Source organism: Mesoplodon bidens (genome assembly GCF_964165515.1).
Source record: "Mesoplodon bidens genome assembly, chromosome: 17".
NCBI lineage: Eukaryota > Metazoa > Chordata > Mammalia > Artiodactyla > Ziphiidae > Mesoplodon > Mesoplodon bidens.
The window spans coordinates 14,106,638-14,126,052 of NC_138174.1; the positions used below are offsets into that span (position 1 = coordinate 14,106,638).

The following is a 19,415-nucleotide window of genomic DNA, read 5'->3' on the forward strand; positions in this document are numbered from 1 at the left end:
GTCCTCTGCATTGGCAGGCAGATTCTCAACCACTGCGCCACCAGGGAAGCCCCCGAGTCTCATATTCTTGACTATTGATGTTGAGCACCTTTTCAATGTGATTATTGGCATTTGTGTACCTTCTTTTGTAAAATATTCCACTTATTTTAACCATTCAAAAAATTGAGTTGTTTGTCTTTTTATTATTTCTTTGAAAGAGTTATTCAGAATATAAGTTCTTTGCCAGATATGTAATTTTCGAGTCTTTGGCTTACCTTTTTGTTTTCTTAATGATGTCTCTGAAGTGCAGAAAATCATCATTTATCATCTTTCTTTTCCTTATGCCCTTTAAATTTATCTTTAATAAATAAATTAAGGTAAAGGATTCCAGTTTACCTGGGAGAAGCTTCCTCCTTATCTTTGAGAGTCAATTGACATAATGGGACATGTAATCACTGATGTTCTTCGTTTTCCCCCACAAGCTTAGGAGCAACTTGAGAGCAGGGGTTGTACTTTATAGAGTGCTTTATATATAGTAGTAGAATGCCTAGCAAGTAGCAGAAGCTCAAGAACTATTTGTTACCCAAATCTGTTGAAAATTGGAGGAGTCAATTCAATTTCATCAATTAACTTCTTTATGCATCATCTTCTGTTCCTAAAAACAAGGAAAACTCCCCACTTACCTCAAAAGCATATACAAGCAATGAAAGCTTTATGAGGTTGTGAATGGAGCTTTTTTGGTCCCTTATGTGTACATCAGTAAGCAGCCTGTGAATATATACTTTTCATAGATTTTATATTATTGTTATTATTAATATTATTTGATGAATCCTGATTTTCACTTGAAAAGCTGTATACGTAATTCTTTATTTTTTAGTATAATTCTTTTTTTTTTTTTTTTTTTTTTTGCGGTACACGGGCCTCTCACTGTTGTGGCCTCTCCCGTTGCGGAGCACAGGCTCCGGACGCGCAGGCTCAGCGGCCATGGCTCACGGGCCCAGCCGCTCTGTGGCACGTGGGATCTTCCCGGACCGGGGCACGAACCCGTGTCCCCTGCATCGGCGGGCGGACTCTCAACCACTGCGCCACCAGGGAAGCCCTAGTATAATTCTTAATACATCAGATGCTCCTCATCAAATGCTGGGACATCTGGAACCAAAGAAAAATATGACCAGTCAGAATAGAGATCCAAGGGTTTGCCAGTTGACTTGATCATGTCAGAGTGATCAGCTTTTTATCCTGGTGAGGTTCACTAATGTCTAAAACCCTAAGGATTACATAAAAATGACAATGTTATCATTAAATCTGTCCAAGAAATTAGACCTTCATGAATTCCATTGAGAACTCCAACTTGATAATGAGAGCTAAGAAGTCATAACACTATTCTGACAGGAAGGCACAATTAAAGAAATTTGAAAAGCACCAGCAATACATGAACATGATGGGCTAATTGAGGAAGCAAAGTGCAATCTTCTCCTCCTGGCAGGAAGCCACAGAATGGAGAAGCCCCTGCTCAGTGGACAATGAGACACAATCAAACGGCATTCAGTGCATGATGAATTAAGCATCTGAGAGCAGAGTGACTTTTCCCATAGCAACAAAGCCTCAGAAAGCCCAGAATGTTATTGGCCAGAGTCTTGTATTGTTCTTCCAGGGCTACATCAATCCTCACCCTGGATGATTAAAAGTGTCAGAAGCAAGTGTGATATTCGGATATTCAAGTTAAATGATAAATGTGCATAGAATGAATAGAAAATATAGTTACATGTGTAAAATAGCCAGAATGTTCAATTTCCATATATGAAAAGTATATAATTTAGAAACTAATTGAAATGGAAGTTTTAAGGATTTGATGCTTACTCAGCATCGCCTAATAAAAGAATGTATCCATTATCCAATCTTTGCTTTTGAAAGAGTTGGTTCTGTTAGGGCGTTGTGAAAGGGTCCAAATCTTTCTCTCTAGTCAAGGCTTTATGCTGGTAACAGGAGTGTGAAAGAATCTTTCTCAATGGCCAAGATCCCTGAAAGAACAGAGGTATGAAACTGCCCCTGGCGCAGAAGCACCAAAGAAATGCAGCACCTTGTAGAAAGTGGAGAAGCAGCACATCACTGTCAGCTTGTGACCACTCTGTCATCATCCATGGAGACTGAACCATAACCTGGTTTTCGTTGCCTTCAACCACTTCTAAATATTGTCCATATTCTCAAACTTCACCCAAAATAGACTTGAGATTCTTCTCTCATGAGGATTTGATCATGATTGAAGTGCAATGAACAGGCAGTTAGAATTCTGGTTGCACAGAATTTAAGTTGAAAGCAGGAATTATGTCTTACCTGTAGTACCTTGTGTGCCGAGAATAACTCCTGGTTGGATGACTAGTGGGTGAATGAATAGGAGGCCTAAAAATGAAATGGAAACTTTACAGGACTGTTGGAGTTGAAAGGCTACATTTAGGAAATTAAAAAAGCAAACCCCATAACTGAATTAACACTCTATGACACATTGAGCTACTGATCAAAGAGAGAATTTATTCACAGAGCTTTTCAAATACAAACAAAATAGCACGTTTTTATTTTTAACAAAATGAATATTGGAATAAATGTGGTACAGCACAGTACAATAATGGACGAAAGAAAACAAGATCTAGTGACTGGAAAATGTCTCTCATTACTCTCACATCTGCAACTGACTTCTCTCCTACAGTGGACAGAAAGTTGCCCCTTTACTTCATAAGAATACCATAGCAGAAGCTACTCAGAGAAATATTGCATATTTTTTGAATAATATTGAAATACAAAGGCTTAATTCTAAAGATCTGCATAAACACTGAAAACACGTTGAGGGCATAAAGAGTTTATGCAGAGTATACAAAATACTGATAGAGTGGCTTATTGGTCCATTTATTAGGTTTAATGTATACTTGATAAAGTGATAATATGGTATTTTAAATGTGTATTAAAAAAGAAAACAGAGGAGTAATGCACTGCTAAACCTCTCATACAGACTGTGCAACAATTTAAATGTCTGTGTATGGGCATGTGTGTGGATGCTTACATCTGTATGTGCTCATGTGCTTTCAGAAGTGCCATGACTTCCTGGGAACGTCTGTGCGTTACCCTGCTTCCCAACCTAATACTGTTTCTACTAGCCCTTTTGATTCTCTGAGTCATCATCCTTAAAAAAGAAAACACCTTGTTTGCTGCATATATAGATTTGTTTTGTGTATGTGTGTGTTCTACATCAACAATACTCTGTGGAATAGAAACACCCAACACCCTGCAATATTTTTAGCCTTTGGTCCATTTTTCTCTATCATTCCATGCTCTACATTTCTTGCACAAATCTTGCACAATCCTTCCACATGGTATACTGTTTTTAATTCCACTGGGTTTCATTTCATTAGTGTTGTATGGTTTAGAACCACTATTCCGCCTTTTGAGAATAGCTGGATGCTTCAGTCCCTCCCAGCCCCTTCAGCCCATCTTCTCCTCTGTTTGCTCTTGGTGGCTCCATCTCAGTATGGGTACTGTTTCTGTTTCTTGCCTGAGAAGCAAGCCAGCCATGTGCATAGCAGCATGGCGGTGGCAGCACCTGCTCCCGTGCAGTAGTAGGCCCAACCGATTTCACACTTACCTAGGGATACAAGAGAAGGAGAGAAAGCAGGCACAGATCAGGATGATTTTACAGGAGGTTCTGTTATTTCTCCCAGGGTGTGTGTTCCTGGTGTACCAAAGTGAAACTGAAATACTCATTAGAAATGTGACACTCACTCAAATGGAATGCTAACAAGGGCTGAAACTTATCCCATGACAGAAGAGAGCTGGAATAGTTGGGTGCATTTCAGAAGGGTCTCAAGGCCTATGTCTCCTGCTAGCTAGTGACAGAAAACTTTTCTCCCCAACTGCGATGCTCACTCCCATGGCTGAAGGAAAGGAGGAATAATAGCAATCAGGATAGGAGGGATGAAGGTATTAGTTCTGATTTAAATCACCCAAACTCATATGCATAATGAGGTACCTTAGAAAAAAATTCAAAATATAGGTAAGTCCTAAATATAGATATAGTTTCTGCAAAAGGGCCACTCTAAGGAGGAGATCCCTTTGAAGAATAATGCTAAAGTGAAAGAATCTACCGAAAAACTCCTGGAACTACTAAGTGACAACAGAAATGTTGCAGGATACAAGGGTAATATATAAAATTCAATTGCTTCCTATATACCAGTAATGAACAAGTGGAATCTGAAAGTAAAAACACAATACTATTTATATTAGCATCCCGCAAAATGAAATAAGTAAAAATCTGACAAAATAGTATAAGATCTTTATGAGGAAAACTATAAAACTGATGAATGAAATCAAAGAACTAAATAAATGAAGAGATATTCCATGTTCATGGATAGGAAGGCTCAATATTGTCAAGATGTCAGTTCCTCCCAATTTGATCTACAGATTCAATGTAATTCTAATCAAAATTCCAGAAAGTTATTTTGTGGATGTCAGCAAACTTATTCTAAAGTTTATATGGAGAAACAAAAGACCCAGAATAACCAACACAATACTGAAGGAGAAGAACAAAGTTAGAGGACTGACACTACCTGAATTCAGGACTTACTATAAATCTCCAGTAGTCAAGACAGTGTGATATTGGTGAAAAAATAGACAAATAGACTAATGCAATAGAATAGAGGGCCCAGAAGCAGACCCACATAAATATAGTTAACTGATCTTTAACAAAGGAACAAAGGCAGTACAATGAAGCAAAGACAGTATTTTCAATAAATGGCGCTGGAACAACTGGACATCCACATGCAAAAAAAGGAAATTGGACACAGACCTTACATCCTTCAGAAAAATCAACTAAAAATGGAGCACAGGCTGAAATGTAAAACGTAGAACTATGAAAATCCTAGAAGATAACATAAGAGAAAATCTAGATGACCTTGGGTATGGTAATGACTCTAGATATAATACAATCCATGAAAGAACTAACTGATAAGCTGAACTTTATTAAAATTTAAAAAAACTTCTGCTCTGTGACAGTGTCACAAACTGCAGACGGAGAGAAAAATGTGCAAAAGACACATCTGATAAAGGACTGTTATCCAAAATATACAAACACTTAAAACTCAACAATAAGAAAACAAACCTGATTAAAAAATGGGCCAAACACCTCAGACCACAGACACCTTACCAAAGAAGTTATACAGATGGCAGATAAGCATATGAAAAGACACTCCACATCATGTCATCAGGGAACTGCAAATTAAAATGACAATGATATGCCACTACATACCTATTAGAATGGCCAACATCTGGAACATGGACACCACCAAATGTTGGCGAGGATGTGGAGCAACAGGAACTCTCATACATTGGTGGTAAGAATGTGAAATGTTACAACCATTTGAGAAGACAGTATGGTGGTTTCTTAGAAAACTAAACATACTCTTACCATACAATCCAGCAGTTGCATTCCTTGGTGTTTACCTAAAGGAGCTGAAAACCTGTGTCCACACAAATATCTGCACCTGGATATTTATAGCAGTTTTATCCATAACTGCCAAAACTTTGAAGCAATGGAGGTGCCTTTCAGAGTCAGGACTCAAATCTGGGTGCCAGGTTCTAAGACTAAGAACTCACTGACCCAAAATATCCTACTTGAATTAGTGGAATAGGTTTCCTCATTCATTAATCCTTTTTTTAAAACAACATTCAAGGTATTCTTTTTGCATGTACAGTAAGGAAGTCCTCTATATCTCTCATTCAACATTGTCTTTTCTGCCCTAATTGAATCCCCTTTTTAGTCAGTCTTAAGAAAATCAGAAATCGGACAATGCTCCAACAACAACCATTTTCTCCCTTTTCTTTTGTTTTTGTTTATCCATTACATTAGCTAAAACACATACAACCAGATGCTTGGATTTCACAGTCATTGAACATACAAACCATAGTTTGAAAACCATATGTTTTTTTTACATGTCAGTCATTTTTACCTTGTTCATTAATAACTTCTCTATTGAAAACTACAAAGACTGTTAGGTATAGCATGCAATTTGACTTCCTATCTTCACTGAAGTCTACTGAAGCGGTAGTTAGCATGTGCCCCATTTACAGATAAGAAGGTGAGGTGAGGCAAAGCTTGAGTCATTGGCTTGTAGTCACCATAAGTCAATAGCAACAAAGTTAGACCAAGAGCCTCCACATCTTAAAAGTACTCTAGGGCACTACCTATGTACCAGACAATAGGATATGTTCAGCCTTCAACTTTGATTTCTCCCTCTCCATATCCAATAATAAATAATAACAATTAAGAAATAGCAAACACAGATTGATTACTATTTGCTCTGAATTGTAGAAGAGCTTTTATGGAGTAAATATTAATACATTTAATCCTCATAAGAACACGATGTGGTAGGTACCTGAGTATCATCCCCACCATTCGCATGGGGACACTAAGGCCAAGGAAAGTTCAGTAACCTGCCCAAGGACTCACCTGTATAGCAAGTGACGAGTCCCTTGGGTCTCTCTCCACAATTTATTCTGTGTGCCTCCACTCCTCAAGTGCCTACAGCAACCCCCGGCAGTCTTACCTGCTGTCATTGCTTTCCTGTCTCCCTGCTTTTATTTATAGTATCATCAACAGCAAAGAGGGCAGCTATCTTTTCAACAATCAATCATGTTAAATCGCTCTCTTACTTAAAATCCTTTAATGATTTCTCAAACATGCAATCTCCTTCCAAAGGCCTGTGAGCCCCTGAATGAGCTGGCATCTGTCTACTTCTCAGACCTCATGACCACCTTCCCTCTTGTCTTCTTTCTGGCCATACTGGCTGTCTTCTCTGGACCACATCAGGCTTGTTATTGGCTCCAGTGCTTCTCACTCATTATTCCTTCCACCCAAAAAATTCTACTTCCAGATCATTAGAGAGCTGGAGCTTTCTCAGATGGAATCTACCTGCCCCACCCCCAACTTGTCTCATCAAAGTCACTCTATTCCTTCACCTCAATTTATTGCCTGTGTAGCACTTGCCATGGTTTGTAAATATTGTGTGTGCGTGTGTTTAACTTCAGTCTATCCCACTAGAATGAAAGTTTCAATTTGGGGAGACCTTTGTATATTTTGTTCCCTCCTGTACCCCTACAACAGTGCCTGGCTCACAGTAGGCACTCAGTAAATAAATGCTGAATGAAAGACAAGGTAAAAGAAAGAGAGAAAGAAAGGAAACAAAGTAGGCAGACAGCTAGTCTTTCAAAAATAAAGTATGGGATTTTAAGAGTAACTCCAGTCTTATTTGACACAGAACTTCTGGAGAGAAGTTCCCAAACCAACTGTGCATTTATAGCTTTGTACAGAGTGTGTTCAGTTTAAAAGGACAATAGATCCTGAAAGAGCACATCTCCACCCCAGGCTGGGTCTCACTGGCACAACGACCTCCATTAATACTGACAGATAGAATCAGTCTTTTCAAGGGTAACAGAGTCTCCTTCATGGACCAGATTTTCTGATAACCATAGGCTAATGTGGCTGTGAGCCTTGGGAATAATCTCCATTTTGAATTATTCTTTAGCTGGACTAAACAAATCTAGGAGGGAGAATTAATAGGTAGCTAAGAGATGGCAGGTGGTTTAGAACCAAAAAGTCAGCAAAATCTGTGGTCAGTCCATTCAGTATAAGGCTCATAACACAGAACACAATCAGTTGTTCATTAATAATAAGGTGTTGATCTCCCATGACCTAACATGAAAAGTGGAGTACATAATTCTTTATTAATTATTGGACACTCACTCAAGAAAAAGTAGTTGGTGAGGCTATTTAATAATAGTGTATGTGGTCTCCCCTGGTGGTGCAGTGGTTGAGAATCTGCCTGCCAATGCAGGGGACACGGATTCGAGTCCTGGTCTGGGAGGATCCCACATGCCGTGGAGCAACTAGGCCCGTGAGCCACAATTACTGAGCCGGTGCGTCTGGAGCCTGTGTTCCGCAACAAGAGAGGCCGCGATAGTGAGAGGCCCACGCACCGCGATGAAGAGTGACCCCTGCTTGCCACAACTAGAGAAAGCCCACACACAGAAATGAAGACCCAACACAGCAAAAATAAATAAATTAATTAATAAACTCCTACCCCCAACATCTTCTTTAAAAAAAATAATAATAATAGTGTATGTAACAGTAGCCACGTGTGTTAAATAAAGATTAAAAAAAAAAAAGCCACTAAAGCATTGACTATCAGAGAACCCAGGAAAGACAGTGTAACTTTTTCTCTCCTCTAGAAAAGTCAATAAAATATCGTAAGTTTAAATCTCAGGGGCTCTGAACTGGCAGGGTTGCTGTAGCAGATGGTGTAGTTGCTCCACCCAATTCCTTTGGATCCCTTTGCTGGTTCTGGGCTCTCATCCATCAGCTACTGATTGTACTTTGCTCCTAACAGCTTATACTTGCAACCCTCTTCACGGGACCCGTGAGTTGGGGGGCCACTTTGCTCCAACTCTCAGAAAGTTGAAGTACCCCTGGCAGGACTGGTAGCCAATGACGGGCTGGTGCAGGAGTCTGAAAGCCCTCTTTCTTGCCTCTAGGTGGGACAAACTCTGCTGTGGCGTGAATGTTCCAGAGCTCGTAAGAGTCCAGACTGAGGCTGGGACCTCACCTGAAATTGCACCCTTGCTTCGTGTCTATGCTTTCACTATCTTGCTTTCCCACTTCCTACTGATTTCTCCTCGGCTCATTTCCTTGATTCCCTTGGACAGGAATCCTCATCTCAGGGTCTCGGCTCTGGGGAACCCAATTTCAGAGAAGAGCAAATGAACACAGTCTTTCTTGTTTTTCTTTAACATAAGGGTTTGTGAAGTTTCTTCAGTTGTTAGAGGCTTAACCCACCCACCTACCCACCCACGCCCTGCCATTCCCTGAAACACCCAGAGCCAGGATAGAGCCTTCAGCACACCCTCACTATGCTACCATCTTCCCGGGGCCAATCCAACTCCTTGCCTTGGTAAGTGTGTATGTGTCATTTCTAATAACTGTTATGTTTCTGGAGCCTTTCTTGTTTGTGTCATAAAACATGTAGTCAACTCAGCAGACCAACCATCCATCATATGAAAATGGAAAGGTAGGACACCAAATAAAGGTACTTAAAAAGTGTACTATCATAGAAAATGTTTGAGGATGTTACACAATCTTGCTGCTAATTACATGTGCTAGTTTATGTGTGTGATTTATACATTTTGTGGTTTAAATTTAGCAACTGGCTAAGATCCAAAATGAGCAACTAATGATCAGTGTGATTTAAAAGAAAATTATTCCTCCATTTCAGATATGAAGATGTTGGTTTGCTAAGTAATTGATAAAGTAAATCATTATTAAATCAATAAGGATTTATTCTGGTATTTTGGATTGTATAGAAATATGGCCACCCCATCAATCTAACTTCAAAAAAATATACAAAAGCATATACCACACACACACATATCTTCAGAGAAACAAAAAATGGTCAAGATCAGTGTAGTAAGATCAAGATGTGTCAATAAACTTTAGGTAAATCTAAAGAAACACTAAGTCATCCTTCCCCTGATTCTTGATTCCCTTCTTCCCACCCTCTCTCCCTCCCTCAATTCTTTCATAAATTCAACAAATTTAAAAAAATTTATTGGAGTATAGTTGATTTACAATGTTGTGTTAGTTTCAGGTGTACAGCAAAGTGAATCAGTTATACATATATCCACTCTTTTTTTTTTTTTTTTTAGGATTCTTTTTCCATGTAGGCCATTACAGAGTACTGAGTAGAGTTCCCTGTGCTATACAGCAGGTTATTATTAGTTATCTATTTTATATATAGTAGTGTGTACATGTCAGTCCCAATCTCCCACAACAAATATTTCTTAACCGCCCACTCTAACTAGGAATCACTGGATGCTAGGGACCTACTTTGGAAAAAGATAAATACAGCCCCTGCTATCAAGGAGCCATCGTCTAGTCAAGGGTGTATTAAACAATAATTACTTAGATATTTATATAATGATAGTTGTGATATGTGCTTTGAAGAAAAAACATCCAGGATGCTAAGACAGCAAACCCCAAGGACTTTTATACAGTGAGGTCCGTGAAGGAGAGCCTTAAGTTAGAAGCGAAATTTAAGCTGAGACCTGGCAGATGAGCAGGGGCTAACCAAGCCTGAATGTGGGAGGCCAGGGAAGAGTCTATTTGCACCAGGGGGATGGGAAATGTAATGGAGAAACGTAAGCAGATTTGGGTCTCGTGAAAGTATCATTCAAATAAGAGATGGATGCCACTGTGCATGTAAGCAAGAGATGGGGTTGGGTGTGACCACCTCCAGAGTTTGAGAGCTGGAAGCCTGAAGACCTTCTCTTCAAGCGTTCATCTACACTGGTGTATAGACATGTGAGATAGTCAACATCCATCGGTAAGTCTTGAGCACCTACTCTTTGTGTTGCAATGTTACAGGAGACCAATGAGGGGACAAGACAGATAGCGTCTTTGGTTGTACAAAGCTTATGTTCTAGTAAGACCGATTCTTGAGTATCACTCACATCAGTTGCATTATTTTGAAACCATTCCTTGTATATTTTACACATGTCTGTTAGAAATTCAGTTAACAAAATTAACTAGATATCAAAGGGAATTTTTTTCATGAAACTATAAATGTAAATGTACCTCGAATTTCTTCAAAGGAGAAGAAAGATTTTTCTTCTTCCTGAGCACGATTCCTTCCATTGTTAAAACCCACACGCTCAATAATAAGAAATTAGCACTGTGTTTTACAGTAATAGGAGAAAAAATCTTTCTGAGTACCTTAGGCGACTAGAAAAGAGCAGATGTTTAAGTTAATATGTTTTAAACCTTACTGTAGTCCATGAGTAGTAACGGAACCAAAGGAAACCAGGAAATACGGGACCATTCTTCCCTGGCCTCTCACTTCCCCTGTCGTGGCCAAAAATTCTTGTTATTTTAATGCAAACCGAAAGCATTTTGCTAGAGGGCAAGTTTTGTCGGTGATCCTTTCAGGAAATTAGAGAAGCACATCTGTTAAACTTTCTCTTTTGCTCTCTGTAATGCTCCATCAAACAGGACTCCAAGCACACTGGGTTGGCCAACTGCTGCTTTCAACGACGGGGAATGCCACTCTTGACAGATAAAATAGAGGTTAATGGGACAGAAAGCAGCAAACCACAGCCACCTGCAAAATCAATGGGAAAAGGTTCTGTGGCTGCATTCCAGGGCGGCCCCAGGGAGAAGATGGGTGGGAGAGGTGTGGCTGATTCTTTAGGGTGCCTCAAATTAGTTTTTAGTGCATCTTCTGTTAGTAACAGAGACAAAAGAAAAGGTACAGAGAACCCAGCTTTACTACAAATACCAATGAAATTCCAGTGATCAGTTCATCTTTTGAGGACACTGATTGTATTCATTCACTCATTTGATTACTCTTTCAGAGCCTACCATGTGACTGCCTGTCTCATTCCTGTATCCCAAAGCTCAGTACAATGATGCCTGGACCACAGCAGACAATTGATATATATTTGTGGTGTGAATGGCTATCAGACACTATACCTGTGCTGAGAACAGAGATCTGAAATTAATAATTATATAATAGCTGTCATGGACAGCCTGTGAGCCAGGTGCTAAACAGTTTAGAAGTGGCATCTCATTTAACCATTTTTGCCTATGATGCTTTCAAGAAATTAGAGAAGCAAATCTGTTTATACTTTCCCAACATCCTTCCCATTTTGAAGATGAAGACACTGAGTTAACATGCAAGGTAAGTCACTGGCCCAGTATCTCAAAAAAAATGATGAAGCATGAACTTGAACTTGAGTCAGTTCCAAAACTTTTTCGTGTGCTCAGATATGTTTTAGGAAGATCTGTATCACACTGTCCCTATTTGTCTCTGCTAGAACTTACATGCCACAAAGAAATAAGATATATTTTGAGTGAAGTAAGTCAGAAAGAGAAAGACAAATATCGTATATTAATGCATATATGTGGAACCTAGAAAAATGGTACAGATGAACCAATCTGCAGGGCAGAAATAGAGACACAGATGTAGAGAACAAACGTATGGACACCAAGGAGGGAAACTGATGGGGGGTGGTGGTGGTGGGATGAATTGGGAGATTGGGATTTTCAATCCCTGGTCGGGGAACTAAGATCCTGCCAGCTGTGTTGCATGGCCAAAAATAAATAAATAAATAAATAAATAAAAATAAAACCAGTGGGAGAATTTTATACTTGTAAGTACAGAGAGCAAGAACTCAATACGTTGGTAAAATATGGCATGCAACATGAGAAATCTGCATAATGACAATTTTTGTTGTGTTATTAAAACATGACAGCCCATGAAACAAACAGCCTGTGGATTTAATCCACCTAAATAAGGAGGACATTTTAGCATGGATCATGAAATGCTGTGAAACGGCAACGGGGAGGGATATGTGTGCAGGACACCCAGGAAACTGAGCACGGGGCTCTGTCTTCTCCAGGATGTTCCCTGGGGGAGACCAGAGCAGCACGTGAGCACAGAGGACCGATTTTCCTCCACAAAATTCCTTGGGCCTGGGAAGATGGAGGGGTTATACACTCTTTCCTTCCTACCGAAGGAAAAGGGTTTTCCAACTGATATATAGAAGGATTTCACACAAGCTAAGCATGTGCTCCAGAAGAGGAAGACCATAGGGATTTTTTGTGCGATCAAAGTCGTCCCCAGGCAGCTCCAGCCGTGGGTGCTTGAGGCAAGACAGGAAGGCGGGAGGAATCAGGACTACAGTAAAGGGATTAAACCTGAACAGGACAGAGGCATTTTTACATTCAAGCCTCGTCAAGAGCCAGTGCCTCAACCTCCATTTCTGTGTCCTTCTGACTTCATTCTTTCTTCACTCCTTCTGACACCTAGCAATCATCACAGATTTTAGAGTCAAAGGTATACTGGAAAAGGATCATCTAGATCAAGGGTTGGCAACCTTTTTCTCAAAAGGGCCAGAGAGTAAGTATTTTAGGTCAAAAGCAGTCATAGACACAGAGTAAACACACGAGCATAAATGTGTTCCAATAAAACTTTATTTAAAAACAGGCAGAACAGATTTGTCTCATAGTTTGTGGATTCTTGATCTGATGAGGACCCTGTGGCCCGGGAGACTAAAGTGACTTTCCCAGATCTTTTGAACGTGTTCTCTTCAGTAGGAGAGTCTTTCTCTTTGTTTATAATGGAACATTTCCCAGTTCCCAATCTAAAGCAGGGTGCTGATGCTGGGTTATTCTTAACCAAAAATCTAGGCCTATTTGGGTAATAAGTCTCTGCACTACACAATTACCTGCTTGCACATTTAAAGTTAATTTCACACAGCTAAAGCAATAATTACAAAGTTGTGAGGGGAAAAAAAGTAAAGCAACAACCTCTTTTAACAGCAAACCAGTACATTTAGACATATGGACTCCATGTCCATTTAAGTAAATCACTAGTGTGAAAACAGCTCTAGATACAAATGGGCAGGGTTAGATGAATGGATAAACAAAATGTGGTCCATCCACAATGGAATGTTATTTAGCCTTAAAAAGGGGTGAATGCTACAAGACGGATGAACCTTGAAGACATTATGCTAAGTGCAAGAAGCCAGACACAAAAGGACAAATATTGTATGACTCTACTTACATGAGGTACCTAGAAGAGGCAAATTCATAGAGACAGAAAGCAGCAGAGTGGTTACCAGGGGCTGGAGGTAGGAGATAATGGAGAGCTATTATTTAATGGGTATAGATGCTATTTGGGATGATGAAAAAGCTCTGGTAACAGATAGTGCTGATGGTTGCACAACACTGTGAATGTACTTAATGCCACTGAATTGTATACTTTAAAATGATTAAAATGGTAAATGTTATGCTACGTATATTTTATCACAATTTCACAGAAAAGGAGCAGTGTTATGTGGGATAGAGAACAGAGCTGAGATGGGTCCATCAGAGAAACTGGAGGCTCTGAGAACTAGAACTCCAGGTGACTTTGCTGGGTGTGGCTGCCTGGGAACCGATGCTTTTTCACTTCCACTCACACCTGGGCTCCCAGGGGTTTCCCTTGTGCACCACACCAAACTCGCTCATTGCTTCCTTTCATGTCAGATCCATCCAGGGTCCTTCCTCCTAAACTCTACACGAAATCAGGGCCCTGCATCCTCTTATCCTGAAACCCCTGTCAGAATCTCATAACCACAAAAATGGTGGCAGAGATGCCTTGCCTACACGGCATTCCCACAAAACAGAGGAATAGCAAGAGAAATAAAAATATCCCAGTGCCTTCAGAAAAGTGATTAAATTTCAGTTTAAGTTCCGAAAAGTAGGGTGAATGGAGCAGCATCTGAATTCTTATGATCACACCAATCAAATGGACCTCTGTTCCATGGTCCGGTGGATAGTTCTGTTACTATACATTTGCACGATTTACCCATAAAGACAGTTTACGCCTTGTCCAGTCTGGCCGCCTGAGTCTCTGCTGGCGCGGTTGTTTATTAGTTCTTGCCTCTTAGAACCAGATCCACCCTCAAAGTTTCCCTAGAGATAATGCCGCTGATCAGATGATAAGGCACACACATTGGCTCCAAACACAGAATGTGTACCACTGGCCTTTGTGTTCATGCTGTGAACTGACACAGAATCCCAACTCCATGTGGAGGTGGCTGAGATAACCAGCGGTGCCTTATTCAGTGCCTGGCGATAAAGATTATCCTTTGGTTTCTTTCTATAGCTGCCATTTATAAAGGCTGAAACTACCTGAAATGCAGCTCCTTTGACTCACGGACGGCCCCAAAGAGAGTGTGAAAGGACCCAGGCTGTCTCTAATTGCTGCTTCCCAGTGTGGCCTGTGCCTGCTGCCAGTCTTCCAACAATCCCACGTGAAGAGGTGCCGGTTCCCAGGCGGATGGCATTTTATCTACCCTCCCGTTTGCACCTGTCACGCTTTCATCGGCCACCAAGCAGCCTCTGAATATAGTCTCTGTATCCAGTGAAATGGAAATGTGTGGCCGCAAGGGCTGGGTAGCTGCCCTCAGCCCAGAAGGTTCCCTTGATGATAGCTCCTTGCTTGTAAGGTTGCTCTTGGGAACGGACTTAATCCAGTTTGGTCAAGCACAACCTTGAGACTCTGGGAAATTACAACACCCACTGAAAAAGCAAGAGGGATGGTAAGGCGTAGCTACTCTCCAACAGCCCCATTTCCAAGTTATAAGGAAAGCAAGTCTCAGACCACATCCTGCTACACATACCGACACTTGTTAAACAAACACTTATCAAACAGCAGGCACGAATCAGCTCAGCAACCTGTTCTGAGAGCTAGTCACATCCTAGCTCCCTATCGTTTTAAGTGATGGGGCTACCATCTTGCATGAAAGACACACTGGAGGCAAATGAAGCGAGGTCCCGGGAAGAATTCTGTTCCTTCTGGCAACAAATAACCCCAAATCCTCTGAACCAAAGACTAGAAACGGAGTCCTTATTAGGGATGATCAAGCCTTGACTGCCATTCCTCAGGACAGAATGCACACAGCTGGAATGCTGTCCTCATTGTTAAAAATACTAAAATATGTATCGCTGTACTGGTGCATAAACAGCCACTGCCCCAAGTTCTCCACATGCCCCACTGGCCCCTTGCTCCTCTGAGAACCCTAGGGAATCCTATGTCCCAGGAGTAAAAAAGCTAGTGCTTGGCTGAGCAGGGCCCCTTGGGAGCCTGCTCCAGTATTTGTTTTGGTTTGGATTAGTCAGAGCCCATGACATACTGGTTGTTAAATACTTTAAATATCTTTCAGACTTACAGTAATGGCTATATGCCTGGATGGCTGTTTAAATCCTTTCCTGTAAGTACAGGGAGTATCTCTAGCTCTTTAAGCCAATCCATAATCTTGAATATCTTTAATTTCACCGATGACAGTCCATTTTTAACATTTATCATGCTAATAAGTAAAACACCAATTCCACCATTAAAATCTAATTCCACCATTAAAACATCAGTTTTAATAATAAAACACCAATTCCATTATTAAAATCCATTTCTGACCATGGCTATAATAATCGTGAGCCTTCTGGTGTTGGTCGAGATATGGGTAATAGTAGCCTTGAGTTTCCAGTCTGGATCCTGAACCTGAGCTGTGACTTCCTATAACTCACACACACATCTCAGTCTGTCTATTCTAAAGTATTTTAAAATGAATGACAGGCATCGTAACAGTGGTCTTAAGAACTCTGAAGAATCTGAGATTTTATTCTACTTGTAAGCTAACAAGTTAGCCTGCCCCACTTTCATGGATGCTGGCAAAAGCTAGGAGACTTCTGGATCGGAGATGGAGGACTGGATTATTATCTTCAGCACAGCAACCAGCATGAGCTTCACATCTGGTGAAGAATCCATCCCACAGGGGCTGACGCAGTAAACTCAGTAAGTTTGTGTCACCGTTAAGGAATCCTAAGCTTACGGATCCCCAATTTTTTTTATAACAGGCTGCAAGCAAATCCACCCACACTTCGCCCCAGAGGGAGACATTATTATAGGAAACAATAAATAAAACCTGTCCGCTGCTCCAGCAGGAGTCATTGTCTTCCAAGGCTGCTCACTATACAAACATCTTTGAAAAGACAGTTCAGAACAACATGCTCCCCAGGCATGGTGGAGGATTGCCCACTAAAGAACCTGGTTAGGATTCTAAGTGGAAGCGTATTCCATTCCTTAGGAAGGTTGAATGCTCATTTTCACAGATACGATTTCAAATTAGAATTGGTGTATGGGAGTATTTATTTGCAATAATGCCTATTGCAAGTAGATATGTTTCTCCCTATAACCTCTCTCTGACAAACACTTTGGTAGATAATGAAATCAAGTCAAAGGAACCCAATGGCTTTCCAGCTTCCTGGGGAGATTTGAGGATTGTTGGGGGACTAGGTCTAGAATTCAGGTTTCAAAGTTTCCAATGTCAGACTTCCAAATGCTGCTTACCACAGGCTCTGAGTCTTCATGTGCCAGGAATCCACTTGAATAATAAATAAAAACTATGAATACTCTTTCCAGAAAAAAGCACATATGTGCAAGCATATAAACTTTGCACAGTTTTCAGTGGGGTAACAAATTCCCTGAAGCCTGTTGATGGATGGACTTTGGGTTTCTTGAATGGTCTGGAGACCTCAAGTTAAAACTCATCCATAGAACAAGGGTTACTGTAACATTGAACTCAATTACCAGTGTCATCAAAACACCTAGTTGCTAACCCAGGCGGCTTACATACTAAGATATCATGTAGCAGCTATCCAAAGCATGACCCCCCAAATCAAGAGGTTGAAAAAAAACCCTGTCCAGAACATACAAAAATCAGTGCTTCGAAGAGGCACAGTGTTGGGCTTCCCTGGTGGCACGGTGGTTGAGAGTCCGCCTGCCGATGCACGGGACGCGGGTTCGTGCCCCGGTCCAGGAGGATCCCACATGCCGCGGAGCGGCTGGGCCCGTGAGCCATGGCCACTGAGCCTGCGTGTCCGGAGCCTGTGCTCCGCAACGGGAGAGGCCACAGCAGTGAGAGGCCCAAGTACCGGGAAAAAAAAAAAAAAAACAGAAAGAACTCAAAGTTTTTTTCAGTCTTGGTTATTTAGTAAAAGGGCAAATCACTCAACAAATGTCCATGGCTCTTGGGGATGACTCCGTATGACAGCACAGCCACTAATGATTTTTTTTTGTCTTGTTTATCTTTTATATATTCTGGCTAAAGCAATGGAAAAGTATATGATACATCCTCAAACTTTTTCAACATGATTAAAACAGGAAACGTGTTGGTGTTTAAGGCAGCAAGGAGGAACTGATATTTATTTGTACGTCTTCATGTGCAAAAGCATCTTCCACTACCGCCTTCAATCCTTTTAACAGGCAGATGAAGCAGGTACTGTTATCTTCTTTTAGAGACTGAAGGACTGAAGTTCTGAGAGCTCAAATAACTTGCCCAGAATCAAACAGGTCTCGGAGAGTAAAACTGAGATTCAAATCCAGTCCATGTTTTTTCCTTTAAGAGGAAAATTCATTTATCTGGAATAACTCATTTGTACAGAAATTTCTGAAAAGCTCTGATAAATGAGTTTTACTCTACAAATTCTCTATATTAATTAGTTTTTGTCGACATTCTACCAGGTTAAAAATCAGGTGAAAAGTCACATCAGCTCTTTGATTACTTTGTTACATTTTTGGTTTTCTTCTAAAACCACTTTTGATGGATTATTAATCAATAATGTTTACCAGTGACCCTTTCCTCACAGGAGACCTGTTAAGAGGTCTATCTTCTATTTCTATTACAGAACAAAGGCAAAAACACACAGGAAGGTCACTAACATAGGAGTTAACACAGTAATGTGAATTCTCAATTCTGGGGCAGAAATATTGCTCCCAAGATTAAGAGCCACGATATAAAAATTTGAAAGAACTCTCTTCTAACGTTCATATAGATACATCTCCCAGGAACATTAGTGAAACGTCTTTCCTCAGTGTTACTATTCCGAAGGAAGAGATAATTAGATAAGAGGATGGTCTAAGACAAATCTGTGTGAAATCTCTCAACTGTAATGTCCTTGAGGGCAGGGAGCTGGTAGGAGACTTCCCAAAGGGGTTGTATTACATTATCAGAAGGAATTATCAGCTTGGGATGTTGGGGGTGGGCAGTAGATTCTTCTTTTTAATTAATAGATTTATCCCTAAATCCTTAATGATCAGAAACACTTAATAAATCTACATATTTATTCAAGATGATGTTCATGTAGCCAATTGGTCTTAATTGCTGTTTCTCAGTCATTGTTAACATAATGGATTAAACAAAGTTCATTGCTGAGAGAGGATCTAAAACATCAAAACCCGTTAAATTTAGTGTTAGTGCATTTCTACCCCCCGATTAATATTCAAACAAAACATGCTAGGAAATAGTAAAGAGCACATAATACAAAAGAAAAACGAGAATGAACCAGTTCAATCTCCTAAACTTCCTTCAGTAAACTGAGTCTAAAATGGCACACCACTCAGGTATATCATTTTTTGTTCTTATAAAAGGATAACATTGAAAACAAATGAAGAAGGATCTTTAAAAGACAGACTAACATATTCTTCCCAGTCGTTTGGTGGCCATATCTTAGTATTTCTTAATGTCTCAATATTAAGATATGGCCACCAAACGACTGGGAAGAATGTTATTTCTCATCCTGCAGGTTTTCTAAGTACATTTCCTTTTTTCCACTAGCATTGAATTCCACTGCTGCAAATCATTGCAAGTCACTTTAGGTTTTTACAAGGCACTGATACAACAATGGGCAAGATCCTGCTCTGAAATAACCAGACCAAAAAAGACTTTAGGAAGGAAAGATTTAAAGCAATTTCTTTTTTCATCTACCAGGGCTTTTGGTTTTTTAAACTATGACCTTGAAC

General features: G+C 40.3%; 1 protein-coding gene across 1 annotated transcript in view; it reads right to left on the minus strand.

Moving 5' to 3' along the window:
* Positions 1–2,488: 2,488 nt before the first annotated feature.
* LHFPL6 (LHFPL tetraspan subfamily member 6) overlaps positions 2,489–19,415 on the minus strand; it is a 207,975-nt gene continuing 191,048 nt past the window's right edge. Inside the window, exon 4 of the mRNA XM_081214787.1 lies at positions 2,489–3,613. Within this exon, the coding sequence (XP_081070913.1) occupies positions 3,495–3,613 (119 nt within the window). The 3' untranslated portion in view covers positions 2,489–3,494. The remainder of the gene's footprint in view (positions 3,614–19,415) is intronic.